Consider the following 19,927-nt stretch of genomic DNA (forward strand, 5'->3'; position numbering starts at 1 on the left):
TGCATGTATTTACCTGATTGATCAGAATTGCCCCTAAATGTGATAAGCTAAGGGGAATTGGGGCATGTAATTAAATGTTTAAAAATTGGAAGCAATGAAGGAGGAAAAGTACATTTTATGATCACTTCCAAGGGGGTATGATTACGAGTAATCAGAAGCAAAGGAGAATATCGGGTGGGAAATCCTGAAAGATAGGATTACAGTGATAGTATTTGATACAGTATGATAGAATTGGTGGGATAATTAGAGGGTACAGCTTGTTCAGGAAGGAAAGTAAGGGAAGAGGTGTTGCATTATACATCAAGGATGCATTCACTTGTTCTGATGTCCAGAAGGAGGTGAGAGGCAGACCAAAGTGTGTGGGGAAAACAAGCATGACAAGGCCTACGATAGATCACCAGCACAGGAGGTAGATGAGGCATTTCTAGAACAAACAACAGAAATTTCCAACACATGAGACCGGTTAGTAATGGGGGACTTTAACTACCCAGACATCTGTTGGAAAAGTAAGATGCCAGTAAGTTCTTGGAATGTGCTGGGGACAACTTTTTGCTTCAGAAGTAACCAAGTGGGCACCCACTTTAGACTTGATTCTGACTAGGAAGAAATTGGTTGCAAAGTTGAAGACAATTTGGGTGAAAGTGACGGCATTAGAGCAGCAGCATAAGGACAACGGCCTTTGGACTAACTGCTAGCTAAGGTCCCAAGGGAAGAAAATGTAAGAGAAAAAGGAGTTGAGGAGAGCGGGCAGTTTTTATTAATGGCAAATGCTCCAAGTGCGAAGGAAGAGACCAACATATTTCCATCAGGATCTCATCTAAAAAGGAATCCTACAAAAAGCGTAAATATGGACAATTTGCTAAGGCTGGTTACAAAAGAATAGCACAAGCATGTAGGGACAAAATCAGAAAGACTAAAATGAATTACATCTACCAAGGGACATAAAAAGCAATACAAAGACCAAGAAAAGTGTAGGTCCACTACTTAAGGAGCACTAACAACTAAAGACTGAGATGTTTAATGCTTATTTTGCTTCAATCATTACTATAAAGTGTAATGGTGACCTTAACAGCAAGGAGGAAGACTCACAATCCAAAATAGGGAAAGAACAGGTTAAAGAACATTTAAATTGGCAGGCCCTGATTAAATTCACCCTAGGGTACTTATAAAACTAGCTGAGGTAATCTCGGAACCATTAGCAATCTATCTTTTAAAAAAGGGACTGGCGGAATTATAGACCAGTCAGCCTAACTCTGATACCTGGAAAGATATTGGAGCACAATCAGTTTGTAAGCACCTAGAGGATAATAGGGTTATAAGGCATAGCCAGCATGACTTTGTTAAGAACAAAACATGCCAAACCAACCAATTTTCCATCTTTGACAGGGTTACTGGCCTAGTGAATGCAGGGAAGCAGTTGACATGATAGCTCTTGATTTTATTAAGGCCTTTGCCACGATCCAACATAACACTCGCAAATACGATCTAGATTAAATTTCTATAAGGTGAGTGCAGAACTGGTTCAAAGACCAAGAGTAGTTATCAAGGGTTTGCTGTCAAATTGGGAGGTGGGGAAGTTGTATCGAGTCTGTGTGTGGGGGGTCTGTCCTGGATGTGGTACTAGTCAATATTTTCATGAATTACTTGGATAATAAAGTGGTCATTATACTGATAAAATCTGCAGATGACACCAAGCTGGAAGGAGCTGCAAGCAATTTGGAGGACAGGATTAGAAGTCAAAAATGACCTTGACAAATTGGAGACTTTGTCTGAAATCAACAAGATGACGGTCAGACGAGTCCTAAACTTAGGAAGGAAAAATCAAATGCACAGCTACAAAATGGGGAATAATTGCCTATGGTAGTACTGCTGAAAAGGATCTCGGGGGTTATAGTGGATCACAAATCGACTATGATCCAACAATGTGATGCAACTCTCAAAAAGAGTAATATAATTCTAGGAGAGTCACATGTAAGACACGGGTGGTATTAGTTCCACTCTACTTGGCACTGGTGAAGCCTCAGCTGCAGTATTGTGTCCAGTTCTAGGCACCACACTTTAAGAAAGGGGGGAGGCAAATTGGAGAGCGACCAGAGGATAGCTACAGGAACGATACTAGGGCTAGAAAGCTGGACTTTTGAGGAAAGGATTAACTGGGCATATTTAATTTTGAGACAGGAAGACTGTGGGGGAGGAGGAACTGATAACATTAGGCTGAGAATACAACACTCACTTCACTAAAGAACTCATGTTAAACTGTGAAGCAATGGCAAAAGAATACATTAAGTCTTGCACCTGTCACAAATGTTTCCAAGTAAGAGATAATAGGCCTTATTCTGATCCCAGGAGCAAGCCAATGGGACTCAATGGATTTACAGTGATGTAAAATTGATCCAGTTCAGGGGGGGAATTAGGCCCGCTGTCACAGGAGAATGGTCTCCCACTGCTAGAAAAATGTCAAGGCAAAGCTAAAGACATTTATTTGGAAAGCAGACAACATTTATCTTGGAACAATAGTTTACTTTGGGTTTCACACCATGACTGATGTGGATGTTATCATTTAATTTGATAGATGAGTGCAGTTTTTGTTCGTGCTGCCGTCGCTGAATAAAAATATTCTAATTTTGAGAATGGACGCCTGTCCTGCAAGCAGAAAACATCCTAGGTGAACAGGAGTCTAGCATGCCTTCTGGATGGTTAGATTGTTAACACTGCCTAAGCCTGCATGCTCTCAACTCCCATGAGACTCAGGCCCTCCTTCAAATCTTTCCACCATGGAGATGGGGCGCCTGCTGCACCTCATAGGATCAGGCTCTAAAAGGTTAAAAAAAAATCTGACCTGGCTGATCTCCATTTCCTTTGAAATAATAATACACATAACGTGAGAGTGATGTGCTCACTCTGCGGGTGGATACAAGGCCTGGATATGCCAGTACTTGTGTGGGAACAATGTGTTGAATGAGTGCTGTAGCATTAAAACTAACAGGCTACTTTTCAGTAACAAATGCAAATTCCTTTTGTTAATTGTATAAATCATCACTGAAAAACACTTCTCTGCTGCTGTTACTAACTGTACCCCGCATTGGATGTTGTGATAACATTATTATAGCAGTATTATACATGCATTGGCTACAGTGCTGAGTAATGGGACTGCATTATAGACGCTACACCGTAGGGTAATTGACAAGCAACTGGATATCTGAGCTAGCAGTGCCACCTAGCCCATGTGACTGAATTCTGTTGCAGCTGGTTTTGAGTGTAAGTGTTCTGAGACTGCTTTAAAAATGGTTGAACAAACTGGAAAGCATAATTACCAAAGCTTATGTTTCGCAGTTAATGCTGTCAAGCCTTTTAAACTAATTGGTCTTTTACAGAAAATTTAACTGAAAATTAACACATCTTTTAATAACATTGCTTTAATTTTAATGACATTTTGCCTTTCGTTTATAACTACTCTAAAATTGTCATTTTCCATGTCATAGCTGCCATTTTTTTATGTTTGCTACTTTAAAGGAAAAAATACAATAGTTATTTCACCTCCATTTCAGGCAGATATTTTAACTTGCTTGTTTTTCCTTACAGGATGCATTTGTTTCAAGTGAATACATATCCAGATATGGGGAATTACAGAGCTAAACTCATTAACCAAATCCTGAACTGGCCCTGGGGAGAGGTCCAAAGCAAAGGTGAAAGAACAATCTTTTATATCGTATTACATTTTAAAAATACCTCCCAGATATTAAGGGATATTGTGAATCCTCTGGGTAAGGGGATGTTTTATTACCTGCTAATCCTTCTGAACAGCAGGATACAAAAATAGAAAAGTCTTATGTTTCAAAATGTCCATCTCATAAGTTAAAACATTTCCTTTTCTGAATAAATGAGATTGTAAAGGACCTTGGGGGTTCTACTGCAAAGTTGCCTTTAACTCTTCACCCCTCCCCGTCTCCATGTGAAATTTCTGTTTGTATAAGGGAAAAAGGGATGATAATAGAATACATTTTTTAAAAAAGTAAGGTTCTAACAGAGACCAATAGATACCAGGAAATTCAAAGTTAAGTCTCATGATCTGGCTCTGAATAGATGCTTTTGTACTGATGACATTCCCTGAAGCTACACCAATCCTGCTACCAGTGGTATGTATAGAAATGATGCTGAAGCTCTGTATGGGAGTATTTTTTGTAGCATCATTACCAGAATGAATGCCAGACAGAGTCAAGATGTCTGGGAACCACTTCACAGCGATAAAAGATGCTTATTGGGACAAGTGGCATTTTTGCATCCTGCACTTTATTTTGCCTTCTATAGCTACAGACAATGGCCAAGACTTTCAGAAGTCACTAGTGATTTTGGGCGCTCAACTTAGCACAGCTTAGAGGTGGCCTGATTTTGAGAGGGTGGCACTAAATGAAGCCTGATTTTCAGACTCCTTAAGTCTCATGATTTTTGAAAATCTTAGCATGTATACCTCATCCACAAATGCACTGGGTCTGAGAGAAGGTTATTTGTAACCTGGGCTTTCTAACCAACTTACATTTTGCTGTAAACAAGTGTATTGTGAGAACATGCTTTGATTAACAGGGGCAGCCCCACTACAAGAAGAGCAGTATATGCATATAGCTTTCCATGCATTTGCATTTGTTTGTAGATGTGTAAGGCAAATCAAATACTTAGAACAAAATATAATGAAAAACTCTAGCAGAGGCTGATGTCTATTCCAGAGACATAGTAAAGGTTAGGCAGCCCTGTTTAAGAATAGCTTTTGTCATACTTAAAATCTGTACCAGGTGAAATGTTCAGTAAAGTAAAAAGTACTTCCTCATTATCAATAACTAAACCATTCTTGTCTGCACCCAGTGTTTCCTGAAGATGCTAAGAAACGTGCAGAGGAAGGGTTAATCTATAAATGAAGTTGTCTTGTGCATAGTTCCATTGTTGCTAAAGATAAGAAAGAAACACAGATGGATGGGCCTTATTATTCTCTTACTTTATCCCTGTTTTACACTGGCATTAACATCATATGCCGGACTTCCACTGAGTAAGTGAGAGGAGAATGTGAGCAGTTCACATACATGTGTTGCGCCCAGTGCAGTGGGTTTGCATTACTAAGAATTTAATTACATTCTGCAGAGATCAAGGGGTAAAATTTAATTCTAAAAAGCAACTAAAAAGAAGGTGCACTACTTCCCTCTTTCACAATGAAAAACTTCACAGCAGAGGGCACAGTGGGAGAAAAAAATATGTACCTCCTGCAACCCCCCTTTACAATTCCTCTGCTAATCCCAGCCTTTCCCCTGCTAATATAGCTTTTGCCCAACCATGCAATACAACAAACACCAATTACAGTCCTACTAGCTTGATGGGTTTTCCCCATCGACTTAGTTGCAGTCAATTTAGTAATTAAATCAATATAGTTGATGTAATCTTGAAGACCCTACTCAAGCCTCAAAGTGCGCTGGCACGTGACAAATGACTTAGAGAATTGCTGTGGAGCTACTGTAGTGAAAGTATGACTCAGGCTGGTCCCACAGTCCTGTAAAATATTTTGGGATCAATGCTTGAATTCAGGCAGTAGAAGTAGAGGTCGGGTCACAAAAAGCAAACTGTCAGGCAAAGTGGATACTACAAAGCCAGTGGATCAAGTGGTGTGGGAAATGACAGGATGCCTGTTTTTGGGTAGAGAAAAAAAATGTGAAGCACCTCCTCTTCCCAATAGAGGCACAGGAGAAAAGGAAGGATGGACATCTCACCCATCGGAGAGCTAGACGAGCAGGGAGAGTTCCTTTTGCCCTGTAGCTTGGACAGCAGAAACTCTTCCAGGAGTGGAGGAGAGAGTGACCCTGCCCACATCAGCAAAGCAGTAGGAAGAGGAGACAGCATTGGTATGGCAAATGAAGACTGGCAAATTATTCTGATAGGGATTCACTCTGATTAGTATTTCTTCTGTTTCCTTCCCTTAAGTCAGAATTCTCTATTTCTGGCATCACAGTCATTTCCCTGACTTCAGATGGTGGTGCCCCATCTGAACCACTTAAGAATGAATGAAGTTTGACAAAGAATTTTTGCAGAAGAAAGAGTTCATGAACAGATATGTCATTGGTAGCTAGATATTTAGAGGGGAAAATAATCACATTTACTTTGTGAAGAATAAACTGACTGTGCTCAAAGGAAATGTTTCTAAATTTTAATTCTCCATTGTGAGTTATCTAAGCATAAACACAATTATTCTCTCTTCTAATTTATCTTTCTAGTGGTTGCACAATAAAGCAATGGTGTGGTGTCTGCAACATTGCTATCTGTTACTCTGGGAATGCCTGTAATAAATAGAAGGATTAGCCTTTCAATAAGTGAAGCAACAAACAGCAGGGGTTGAATTATGAGACAGTCTTTGGATGGGGTTGCTTAGACACCTGATTAAATGGAAATTTTGGGAAGGGAGCTACAGAAGAAAAGAAATCAGTGAAATCTAAATGGATCTGATGTTTAAATGTTGACTTGGAAGGTTGCTATTTTGGCTTCCATTGTCTAGAAAGCTCTCAATCATATTTTCATTAGCTGCTTTTAATTATGATAGAATTCCTCAGTGTCCTCCTAATACTAAAACTCAGTTTCATTCAGGAATCTTCTTAGTCTGGTAAGGTGAACAGCTTTCAGAATGCCAGTTTGGGATCTTCATATTTAAGAGCTCTAAGGTATTACATGGAAATGCTAAACCTTTTACCGATACAATTTTTATTCGTGATGGTTTAGAGTTAGAGTTTGGTTGGATACTTATGTGGACTTTCTCAATGTGTCAAGTCTTCAAAATTTGGCTGATGACTGACTCACAAGAACAAGGTATCTCATAAGATTACTGTTACTTCATGCTCCTTATTGGAATGAAATACCATGAAAATAGATTACCTCATTACATCTGTCTCAAGCTGCGGCTGGAATGGACAGAAGTGTAGTAAGAAGAACAGGACGTACTTGTGGCACCTTAGAGACTAACAAATTTATTAGAGCATAAGCTTTCGTGGGCAACAGCCCACTTAAGTTAAAAAAAAAAAAAAGGTTAACTGAACTTTTTTGAACCATCAAAAGTTTGGTTTCACTTTTAGGTGAAGGTTAGAGTTGGCTCTTATAAAAAAAAATATTGCTTTGCCCACCTCCCATATTATTTGGGGCTTAAGCCAACTGATCATGAAACTAAATTCAATAGGATATTCTGAAAGTTTAGGTTCAACTTTACAAAGGACTCTCAACCAGCCCCTAAGTTTGCATCTTCAGCTTTAGGCATGCACAGTCATTTTTACCCACAAAACAGATTTTATGTGCACAAACAGCATATTGGTCGCACAGGCAAATATCAGTTTATGTGCACAACTGCCTTTCACATGGACAAACTGTCTTTAGTACATGTAAATCAGGAGGCCTTTAGTGAGTTTGATTTATTTAAATTCTATTTTTAAATCAAAGCTGGAAACTAACTTTTTTCAACAGACCCTGATCAGGATCATGAAAGACATTATTAAAAAACATAATTTACGAAGTAATCTTATTATAACAGCTGATACTGCAACAAAAGAGTCTTCTGAAACAGCTGTAGTTAGGATAATCAGGAGTAAACAGGGTCTCCAAAGGGATACTCATTTGAACACTTTAAAATCAGAGATATAGTATAACAGGCCTGCTTAATGGAACTTATCATAAACAATATTTCATATTCTCCTCCATTAATTACATCCCTCTTGCATCTTAGTCATCTACCCCGAGAGGTCTAGTTCCATTGAAAAGTATCAATCTGGAAATTGCTAGTGTTAGTTTCCCAGTGTTTCTATAAAAACCCTTAGACTGCTTGCTTTCCATTTGGTCCATTTGCAAAAAGCTGCTCCAACATTAATCTGCTGGCACATAAAGTGTACAAAGTTTTTAAATGGAAGTCCTTTAAGCGAGTGCCTAAACCAGTTAAAAATGGACCCACTCTAGGTTAAAGTAGAGACTGATACCCTGTCTGTATTGAGAGAGTATTCTCTGTCTGATTTTAAAATAAAAGAGGAAGACTATTTATTTGCTATGGATGGCCAAAAACTGGTTTAGGCAAAATAGCTGCTTACTTTGAACTCCACTGAAACTCAAAATAAACCTTATACAAACCTATTTTGTTTTTAACCAATTTCAAAACTTTGAAACACCCACGTCAATTTTTTTATACTTTTGCATTCTTGGTCCCAGATACAAGTAGGAATATCAGAATAACCTGACAGCACGCTCATGCAAATTCAGACCCAGAACTGTGACATAGCCACTCTTTCAAGAAATCCCATTTCCATTGATTTCTAGCCCACTTTTGCAGACCCAAGAGGGTCAGCTGGTTGAATTAAGCTTTGCAGAAGCATTCAAGCTTTTGTCCGCTGACCTGATCTAATCTAAAGCTTTTGTTTGTTATCCGTCACTATGAACTATCACTTTATTGATGGAGTACAAAAAATAATTAGAAGCTGTAAAACGTGTAAAATACTGAACTGTCAAGGTAGTTATGTTCTGCAAGAAGACAATTTTCATATTTTAGAGATAATACCCTAAATTTCCAATATGACTAGTGATTTTGAGTGCTTCCATTTTTGGAAGGCCAATTTGAGACACCCTGCTGCAAGCCACCAGACTTTCAACTCTTTCTGAAAATAGTGTGCATCCAAAATCACCAGTTGCTTTTGAAGTCTCAGGCCAATATACATACAGCGTCTCAGATCCAGCTCCTCAAAGGTCTTTCAGTGCATAACTGCAACGGACAACAGGAGTTATGTGCTTAAATACCTTTGAGGGGAACTGCGGCTCAGTCCACATCCAAAGTAATGACGGTGTATGAAGGTCTAAGGAAGGTATCTTGTCCGTCAGGCTGCATGGTGGCAATGGAGCTGCTACACAGCATCAGCCTCCTATGGTCTGTCTGATGGGGAAGGGGGAGAAAGTTTTGATTTGCTTACAGCGCTCATGAGGGAGTCCAATACACTGACGGCGAATGCGGTTCCACATGCAAATGGCTGTGTAAGATACAATTCTGTGTCTGGGTCGTCGTCATCATCTTGGTCCAAAAACTGAACGTTTGAATCGTTTACTGAAAATAATAATACAAAAATATCATAATATGCTTCTTAGCCTGCAGCATGTGACCTTACATACGACACAATCCGAAAGAAAAAGCAATGGCATGTGTCTGGAAACACAGACTCGTGTCTTTGACATCACTTAAAATGAAATCAAAGTGGATGTGAAAATATGCACTTAAAAAAATCTGTTAATCCTTATTTTGCTTGTATGAAAGGTGAATATCCCTGTGCCATAAAAACAACTTTCTTGGCACCACCTGCTCACTTGCCATGGTGCTGACATACATTTTCCCTTTGTACAGGCAAGATACAATGAGTAGGGCTGTGCGGATATGCAGTGAACTATTAATGTCAGATCCACTTTGTGACATAAACCTTGTCCACGAAAACATTGGTTCAACCCAAAGACATCTGCTACTGTGCTTCTTTTCTGATGGAACTGTGTTAATGCAATTGCAGCTCCAAAGAGGGAAGCTCCCCATTCAGCTTGCCTCAAGCTTGTCATAAAAAAGCAATACACTGCAATTCTACTACTATACTACAGTGTAGTTTCAAATGGTTTCAGCCACAGCCTCACCACCCTAGCCATGAATTCTATTCCATTCAGTGTAAGGAAGTATCCACATCAGGTTGCTTTTCAGAAAAGAAACATTTGACATTTAGATTCTCATCGAGTTGCCAGAGTTCATCTCCCCACTCCTGCCCCATGCCACTACACACAGCTTGATAGAAATCTTATCAAGCAGATGATATTTGATTAAGTCATTTCTTTTCCATAGTAGGACTCCTCAGTCATAAAAGTGCAGACTGATGACTTGTGTCACCAAAGATGCTTTTGAAATTATTAAAAAATAAATGACAAATTAATTTCAATTCCCATCCAGGTCTGAGAAATTATCAGTTTTGCAGCATCTGATAGTGTGGATCTTGAATACTTTTCTTGTCTCATCGTTATTGGAAATTCCCTGTATTTTTTTTTAGTAGACAAGAATGTTCCTAAAAAGCCAAATCCTAGTGCCATTGACTTCAACTGGATCACTCTCTATCTAGAAATAGGCCTGCCATTCTGAACTATCATCTTGAGACAGTTACTTTTATTTGATCAAACTACCCATTATTCAACAGCTATCTTCCACTAGTATAGTATTGCACTGTCATGCAAGGGCCTCAAAGAGCTCTGCAAGTATGAACAATGCCTAAAATATAACAGCCCTGTGAAGAAGATAAGCATTGTTATCCCCATTTTACAGATGGGTAAATTAAGACACCAATTGGCTGTGACATAACCAAGGTCAAACGGAGTCAGTAGCAGAGTTGGCAAGAGAACATACATCCCCTGCCATAGCCACTAAAAAGTAACATCTCTCAGAGCTATATACAGTCCCTGGTTACATTATATGATGCAAATGAATGTCATCTGGTAAATAGCTCCATCTACACTATATCTTGCCCAGTGTCTGTCAATTTATTCTTGGGCTCCTAAGCAAAATACCACTGAAAGCCTGTTGTACCGTTTCAAAATATACTTTCTGAAAAGACTGTGCCTTTGTTTAATTTGCTAGCTGAGGAGAGGAACTATAAACAGCAGTACTCTTTTTCCACGTCTATCTGGTAGACTTGTAAGACTAATACCTGACTTTGACACAGACTTTCTAACAGTACGGAGTGTCAGTTTCCAACTTACACCAAATCTTCTGTGAATTCTACAAGTGCAGTTTAAGCCTGACTACTTTATCTTCCTGATGCAAATTAGCCTACTATGATATTTATGAAAGGTCTCCTGGCTAGAGGGGGGTAGGTTTAAGAGCACAGCACTGCACCACAGGAAATGCTAATCAAACACTGCTCGGAGCCCCTTGTGAAATCTCATTTTATTGAGAGAGTGCAGCATAGAAGCTAAGCTGCTTTAGCTTCAGAGCCTGAGAAAAGGTCTACCCACAAAAAACAAAACAAAACAAAACAAACTGCTTAAGGGAAGGTATGATACCCGGGTTTCTTTTTCAAAATCTTTTATTTCTTTTTTTACTTCCTGTGAGAGCTAAGACATGTCAGTCAAATTGACAATAGACTGAAATAAAGAGAGAGAGAGAGAGAGAAAGAGAGAGAGGCAGCACCCAGGCCAAAGAAAATGAATCGGTGAGAAAGATGCTATGGAAACAGCCGGCAGGTCAGACGAGTGTGATCAAAGGTTTACTGATGCTGCGTGAAAAAGAAATCATTAAGAAAGGCCAGAACAAGACAGTCAATTTCTACTAGAACCACAAATAAAACACATTCAAAGCAGTGCCATGAGGGTAGCCCCTCTGATACAGCCAGATAAATAAAGAAAAAGCTGATGATGGTAGGAACAACACCACCAACAACAAAAAAGAAGACAGTGATGTGAAGGAAAAAGGCACTTCTTACCCAGTTCAGTTATCATTAGTATGTGGGTTCCACTGTTTTTTTCCTGACTGATTGAAACCAAAGGCAGAAGTTTGCCAGGCTTAGCTAATAAGTAAAGTATTTAGGGGGGAAAGAAAGTACAGAAAGAGAATAAAATAAGGGAGTAAGACAGGTAAGGCTCTAAAAAAAATAAAACTGAAAAATAAAAAGGACAAAGGACCACAAATCAAGTTTGTATTTGCCATGAAAACTTCTGCACTTCACATCACAACAACTTGACAACACGAATATCTATAGCTAGAGTGGAAATCATACCCAGGTAACCAGTTGCTCCTTTCTCAAGGGTAACAAGTGTCATGTCACTATGCAGTGACTATGCAAGATTAAACAAGTTTTGGAGCATGAAGGGTTAACCAAGTAGCCTTTCAAATGCAGAAGGGAAGTCTGCTGGCATCTTACATAACATTTTTTTTTAAAAAAAGAGATTGTCCCAAAGAACCCTGCCTACTTGGTACAATACACTAAGAACAACCTCTTGCCTAATGTAGTGTGTGTTCACGAACACACAAGGTGAAAACACATAGGGAAGAACTAATTTAGTTGTTTAATCCAAGTAGAAATAGTTCCCCCTAATGTTTCCTCAGCAAGAGTAAATCAAAACAGTTAACTGAAGAGTGAACATGGTGTCGTTGGCTATGAAATAGGTAACTCTCCTGATGCCTGTAAAAGGAGATGGAAAAATATATGGGAATGGACATGAAAGGCGTGTTTTTGTTTTCCTTACCTAGCTCTGTTATAATAGGTATGTTGGCTCCTGTTGTGATTGAGGGTTGACGTAACAGACCATGGACTGGACTGTTGTCTGGAGATGACCTATCCATTCCTGGTGGTGTAAACCCTAAGGAAGGAATGTCAGACAGTTACAGGTTGAACTTTAAGTTGCAAGGCAAACAGAAAAGAATGTAACAAGTCATTTCAGACTGATGCAAATGATGACGCGAGATGTTAACATTGCACGTGTCTCCTGTGATAGTTTATAGCAGATTTCTACCTGTAGCTCTCTGAACAATAAGCTATTTTACTTAACATTCAGTATTGCTGAAATACAGCCCCTCAAGCCTATCAATATTACAGGCAATTTATGCTATAAGACAACTGGCAACAATTAAAGACAATGCACTTCTGCTAAACTTGTGAAACAGCAGTTTTTACATCAAAACATGCTAAAACTTTCAGTGCAAAATGTGATCATTGTTAAAAAAAACTGGAAACAAAATCCAAAGCCATTAATATTTGAGGGGTTTTTTCTTGCGATCAGTATTTCAAAGAACACTAGTAATAAGCATCCTTACTTAAGCCTCTCACCGCATTCTAAGGCTTGTTAAACCACCATGTTTGCAGCTTTCAGGAGCTGATGGGTCTGATTCAGAAGATTTAGGGTGGAGCTGCAAAGACCGCTGAAGGATTTAGTTACTTTAAGATGTTTCCAAAAGCATTATGAAGCCCACAGAATTCTTAATTTCCATTCTGATCTTGCAGAATCCTCATGGCTTCCATGAGTCAGAAAGAGCAGGAAGCACTAATCTGAAAGGAATGGGGAACCAGGGGAGAGAGACTGACATATGGCAGGTGGGTGGGGGAGAGGGGAAGGACATCTGGAGATAAACAGGAGAGAGGTGCACACACTGGGAGAGAGGATGGCATAGAGAGTCAGTGGGGAAGAGCTACATGGGAGGTGAAGGGATGGTCTGGGGTGGAGCAAGGGCCTCCTTATGCAACTTGCATGCTCCACCTGAGTCCCTGCAAGCTCTGCAGGAACACCTGCCACTGAACAATTCGTAAACATAAAAAGGTAATACCCAGGCACGTTATTTTGCTAAGCTGGAGTTATGATGTAAATGCTGAATCTGTCAATGATTTAAGTAAACCAAAAAACTCTCACAAAAAGTTGGCCTGGAAATTCACTGTTACGATATATACTTAAGTCTCCCTGCTTCGAAAAAAAGTAGGAAGAATGGAAACATGTATTTAACATCACCGTTGTTGCAGTGCAAGAGTTAGGCTCAAGGACTCCATTTCCCCCTTGCGATGGCAGTATTTTTTAAGCAGCTATTTGTCTAGCCATGAGGCCAAACAAATTTTGCATTATAAATTTTCAACAGCCATTAGACTTTGGGCAAATTCTGCCCAGACTCTGACTTTATGTCTCAGATCCACAAACAGATTTTTGACCTTCTGTCATTACTCACCTGGACTAGATTTGAATCATCCAGATGCCACCAACCCCCACCCATCCCAATCACTAAGAGGCAAACTCATTCCTGCTGTAACTCCATTGCCTTCTCACAGCAGGCAAATTGGTCCACTCAGCTGAAGTCATTCATACATTCATCTGCTACTGACTCCAAAATGAGTTGATACTGTATTTCCCTCTGCCCCTGTCCTCAATTTTGACAGAATTAATAAGACATCAGAGAATCCTGACATAAATGTATATCACTTCAAAATGCGATGTCAGTCCCTTACCTGGATTTTTGCCCCTTTCTTGATCGTAATAATCACCACTATCAAACAAGCTTTAAATATTTTAAAATATTAAGTGCACTAATTTTGGCCCCTCAATTGTCTAACATCGGTTTGGCACATGGGAGCACATGGAATGGGTCTCCAGTTCAGCTCTGTGCTTCTGAGTTAGCAGGGCTTGGGAGAGCTGTAGGAATTACTGGGCTTGCCTTTCTGGGAAGGGGGATAGAACTCTGTTTTGTTCTGAAGCTACTCTGGCCTTATGTCTAAGATCAAGTGTGGTGTCAATTTAACACACACTCTGATGCAACAAATATTGCTGAGAGATCATCCTACCCCTGCAGGGAGATGGATTTGTTATGGTGGGCCTTCTCCACCTCTAACTCTTGCGATCCTCTAGGATACTCCAGCATGAACTGTACCCTGCCATCTGGAAGAAAGCTCCCAGCAGCACAAGGCCTGTGAGGATGGGCTATGTAAAAGGGAGGGAAAACTGTGGAGAGGGGCTCTGAATGGTGATGGGGAGGGGAGGAGAAGTTGTCTCAATGCCTTCCACAGATTTGAAAGGCACAAATTCCCACGGGGGAATTTAAGCACAGCAATACAATTCCAGTCAACAATGGTGATTCAAACAGATTTCTTCAAGGCAGGTGGAAGTGCTGGGTATGTCAGAGTGTTTAGTTTCACTCAATGTATTCCTTACTCAGTGTATTGAAATCAGTTCTACTGTGCCAGCATGGAAAAAGGCAGATTGCATGCCCAGTTGATTTCTGTATGATAGTCTCTATCATGGCCAAATCCCACAAATGAGTGACAGCCATTCAAGAACTTTTATTAACATGCTACCTCACCCGCTCCCTGCTGCATCACAGATCTATGCCATGCTCTGACTCACACTGGCCTACCCAGAATTTTCCCAGGAGCCCTCCCAAGACTCAAAAGAGCAGGCAGATTAATTATGGATTGAGAGTCCTGGCTCTGCACTTTGCAAGGGGCAGGAGTGGTACTTCTGGAGACGTGGACGCTAGAATTGGGCTGCCTTCTGTTGTTGACTCCTCTGTTAGTGTTTTGTATACTTCCATGTTATGCAGTAGGGGGCATGATGCAACACACCAGCTCTTCAAAACACAAGTGGCAACAGACACTGAGAGAGCTCTGTATGTGCACCAATGCAGCTGGGGCCACTGGAGAATCACAGCTCAGCGTGACTGGCAGCAAGCCTTCCAACTTCACACGGATTTGAGGGTAGAAAAGGCTAACCTTCTCCCCACAAGCCCTTGAGGCATTGGTGGTGGGCAGTGTTAGCATGAGACACCACTGTCCAGACCATCATCAGAGGCCTCTCTTTTCTCCTTTCCCTAGAGGCTTTTCTTCCCAGTCCGACACGGTGTCCACTACACATTTTTCAATGAATCAGGCCCTTCAGATTGTAGAACTAGTCGGTGGCTTCCTGCCAGCTCAGAGGAAAATGTAAAGACTCAGTGTAACATGCCTCTAAATGCATGACTCCCTCCACTCTTCCCTAGAAGGCTATTTGTAGCCACCTCTCTCTAACCCCTCAAATATTTGTCGTCTTAGGATGGTGTTAGGAGATTGACGTAAAGGTGGCATTTCTTTTAGGCACAGACTGTCAGGAGCTCTGTGATTGCACATTGCACACACAGTGCATTCTGTATGAAATGCGGGACACATGTTAAAGGGATTTTGTTTTCTCCACAAGTGAAAAATAATCCTGAGCTGTAATATTTTTTTCCTCTCTGGTTCTGGAAGATGTGAGAAATGTCCACAACTTCATTTCCCTGACAGTGCTTAATTTGAATTGGCTGTTCAAACAACTAACAAATCTGGAATATTTTTAGCAAAAGAAGAATCAGAAAATGTAGGGATTTGGGGTCTGTATCTGTCTATCCACCACCCACAAAGTCCTTATTCCAACCTTCAGGACATGTCCTGTTTGCAGCCTGCCTCCCCACCCACAGCATAAATTTTAGATGCTGTTTATTGTCTTCCACCAAAAAAAGGCGAAGGAAAACTAAACTGTTTTATCAGAACTTTCATTTAAAGGCATGGAAAACTACAAGTGACAGCTGTGCAGATTCAGTGAATGTGACATTTTTGAATTTCTCCAATTTGACAAGTAAACACCTTAAATCGGTAATGCTATATGCATAATACATGGCCTGTATTTTGACATCCATCATCAAATGCTGACTTGAGAAAATACAGGTTGTACGTCAAGGAATAGCACCCAGAAAGCAGGGAGAAATTCAGGTCACAGGGTATTAGGAAAACTATTTCATTACAGAACCAGAAACAAGATCCATTTTTGGCTGTGAAAAGATTCAATTTCTTTGCACAGAGCCTTCATGCTTTCCTCAGAGCCCTTTTTCATTTTCCTTTTCATATTGCATTTTCTCCTTCGGTTCTCCAAATCGTGTTCCATTAACATTCATAAACCCAGTAAACCAGGGCAGGTGGTTATAGTGATTTTCCTAACTGCAGTGCCATACTTGTTCTACAAACAACATCAGGGACCTGAGCTACAATTGCAGGATAGGGTGAAATTCACATTGCCCATGAGTACATGAAATCTGTGTGAGATAACGTAATGGCAGATGGAGAGAGATGAAATCTCTCCCCACAACTAGGAGGTAGGGTACTATTGTGCAACTAGTTCATGGCAGCTTCTACACCTAACTATGAACCAGCAGTAGCAATCATCATAGCCTGCCTAGTTTATACAGGGCTTGGGGCCACTGAATCAACAATAGATGATCCAGTGGCTGTATTCCAGCTACTCCTTCGTCTTCCCACAATCCATTACTACATATTCCTGGAGAGAGATTGTCCAGTGAGCGACTTAGAGGAGGGCCCTTCCCCGTGGGGCAATAAACATGTTGGATTTATAGAACTGCTTGCAGAAGGTTTGCCGGAATTTGAATTCAGTAACAAATTTGGCCCTCGGATGTACACTGCAAGGCTTCCACTGACTTCATTGGGGTGAGCGCATGTCCAGTGGCACAATTTGCCCCTTTTAATTTATAACATGCTTTCCATTCAGAAGGATCACATAGTGCCTTACAAATTGATTTTACTAACTCTCTAGGCAAGTAATCATTTAATCCAGAACTGAGGTACAGTCAGTTCTAGGGTGGAATGCAGCAAGTGTTTAACAGCACACAGTAACGGAACATGGTTTTTAAGAGAAGATGAAAAGATGAATATTTATTTAACTGCAACTGCAGGTAAGCAGGATTCAGTTTTCCAAACTGAAATTTAACCAGATTGCTAGGGCTAAAGGCTATACTCTTGCTTGTCATTAAAATGCCAGGCATACCTATGGTGCTGTATAAAAAAATAATACTCTAGGAAAGGTGCTTGGGATTTATGAGGTAATAGTCAGATTAAAGACTGCAGAAACGTAATTAAAAAAAGTTATAACTACTGAGAACTATTTGAGAAGCAAGAAACAACAATCATATTTTGAATATTGATAATCAGCATGCAAGTGGTGAGCTTCTAAGCAGTGGATGGACAAGATACCATGCAGGTTATGTGAGAAAATAGAGCGAGAGCCATTAACCAGAGACAAACAGACAGAATTGTCTTACAATGGGACCTCACCTTTTGCCACTGTTTGCTGACATTGCACAGTAATATTCCATTGAATTCAATGGAATGATAGACTTTACCTCTTATTCTCCAAACTATAGCCATTTGGGCATAGCTGAAAAGTTCAGCAGCAGTCATGCAGCTAAAGAGCTGCTGACATTCAAGGGAATATGTTACAACCATTCAATTTAGAAACAATTCTAGCTGCAGAGTCCCCTGGGGCCGGAGACAGAGTTTTGGTTTGAGCACAGCACCGGGAAATCTCGAGTTCTAATCTAAACAATTTTGGTGTAGCTTCGTATTTAGTCAGGGTTCAGCTATAAAACAAAGATCAGGATCTGGGCTGGGATTTCAACACCTGTGAAGTCTGGAAGTCACTCAGTCCAGGGTTATGGGTCAGGCCATCTCTACTTGAAGTGGTAGAAACTACAAACACAGAAGTTTTACTTTAGGTTTTTACTATGGGACAGAACAGCGTCACATCTGGCTGTTAAGTTCATAGGCTCCTAGGGAAGTCTTTTCTCAGTTTACATTTACATAACATTGTCCTTCATGAGTTTCACTTTGAGTTTCAGGTTCAAATGCAGAAAAATTCAGAGCAAAACCCATCTGAAACTGTCCAAGTTTTGTCTGATTTTTGGCTCAAAACAATGCAAAACCAACCCATAATATCCACTTGGAGCCATAGAGCAGGACATGTTTACCACAAGTTTACACAAAATGTAAAACCACAGGAAGGGTTTAGATTTGCAGAGCTCCGTTTTGGAGCTCTCTGTCTGTTCTCTACTGCTCCCTTCCCCACACACTAATTTAACTAAGATGAGATGCAGTCCTCTGATGTCTGCTAGGATGGGATTATTATTCCTGGAAATGGCAAACACGACCAGTGTTCCCCCAGATGAACTTCCCACACTCTGTGGCGGCAAGCACAATTTTACTGAAATTACAATTCCTTTTGGTAAAAAGGAAACCAAGTGAAAGTTCATTTGTTGACTTTCTCATCCAGATTTTTCAGTGCTACAGTTTCCAATTTTTGAAAGGATCTGATCACAGTTTTGTCTAGGTCACTGAATTTCTTTGTCCTAGAATGTTTTTTTCTTTTGGACTTGATAACTCCAAGTACACAATACAGCATTCTTACTTGATGTGGACTGGCATACAAAATGTACTTCGGGAGTCATCTTATTCAGCGTCTAATGTCTAAGGTAATAAGCAAACACTTTTGCATAATAAAACCTGGAAATACAATTGTTTTAAACATTCCCTGCATTGCATGAAGAGCAAAACGGCAGGAACCCATGAAGTCATAAGGAGAGGCATGATGCTTAAATTGTTAGTAACCCTCCGTCACATAGCTGCTTCCCTACCATGTCTTTTACAAGTACAGCAAATCTCTTATGGAGATCTGCAGACAGAATAGGAGACTCATTTTGTGAGGCGAAGTTATTTGTAAAGTGCACTGAGTACCTCTAACGTAAGGCACCACAGAAATGCAAAGTATTTTCATAATGCAGAGTTGGAAGATTGTAAGATTGCTGGTGCAAATAGGCCACAAGAAAGATGAAAGACTAGGGCATTTCCAAATTATAGCACAGTCTGGATCACATCTTAATAGTAAGACTGGCTTCTGGCTATTTTCCCTCTCCCATTTGCAATCCCATGATCCGCTTCCAATTCACAATGAGGTAATATCCCTCTGCAAACTACAGCTGTTGCCTTCATGGAAAAGCATAGTATTTACGTAGTTGCACAGTCTTAAATGCACTATGGATTTTACACTTTTTAAGAAAGTTAATTGCACTGCTGTCTTTTCATGTAATTCCTTTCCAGTCTGTTCCCCTTTCTACTCCCCTGTACCTGCTTCTTTAACACTGTGCCCCCTTTCTCCTCCTGGCCTTTTCTCTCTCTTGTTGGGGTCTTCTCTCTGGTGGATGCATTCTCAGTGGACAGCTCCTATTTCCTCACCACCCATGTGCCAGCAACAGCTGGATTGGAACCAGCTGTTTTTACACATATCCAGGTTCTTTTTTGCCATGAAGAACCCCAAGAGCTGGAGAAGTAGCTGGAAACAAGGAGGAGAGCCAGTACCCCTGGCCATTCAAGCTTTCCTTGGACCAGTAGCAAATGCAGTAATTCAGAATGCTATATATGCCATGTGGCTGTTGATTTAACATTTCTGTGGGAAATCGGAATCCCTAACTTTTTTCCTATTTAAATTCTCAACCTTAATGTTCAATCTGTAGTTTTTCCTCTTACTCCCCTTTTAACATATATTGGGTTTCTAGAGATTGGGATCCATTGCATGTGGGCTGTAACAC

General features: G+C 40.2%; 1 protein-coding gene across 10 annotated transcripts in view; it reads right to left on the reverse strand.

Moving 5' to 3' along the window:
• The window catches only part of KCNMA1 (potassium calcium-activated channel subfamily M alpha 1), an 844,585-nt gene that overhangs the window by 23,834 nt on the left and 800,824 nt on the right, over window positions 1-19,927 (reverse strand). For 5 of the 10 annotated variants that reach the window (XM_074958652.1, XM_074958651.1, XM_074958650.1 and 2 more), the window contains 3 exons: window positions 12,259-12,372; window positions 11,496-11,579; window positions 8,967-9,097 (listed from right to left, as the gene is read on the reverse strand). In XM_074958652.1, coding sequence (XP_074814753.1) covers window positions 8,967-9,097; window positions 11,496-11,579; window positions 12,259-12,372 — 329 coding nt within the window. The remainder of the gene's footprint in view (window positions 1-8,966; window positions 9,098-11,495; window positions 11,580-12,258; window positions 12,373-19,927) is intronic. The other 5 variants (XM_074958656.1, XM_074958655.1, XM_074958649.1 and 2 more) reach the window with 1 other exon arrangement.

The sequence above is a fragment of the Natator depressus genome, chromosome 7, assembly GCF_965152275.1.
Source record: "Natator depressus isolate rNatDep1 chromosome 7, rNatDep2.hap1, whole genome shotgun sequence".
Lineage (NCBI taxonomy): Eukaryota > Metazoa > Chordata > Testudines > Cheloniidae > Natator > Natator depressus.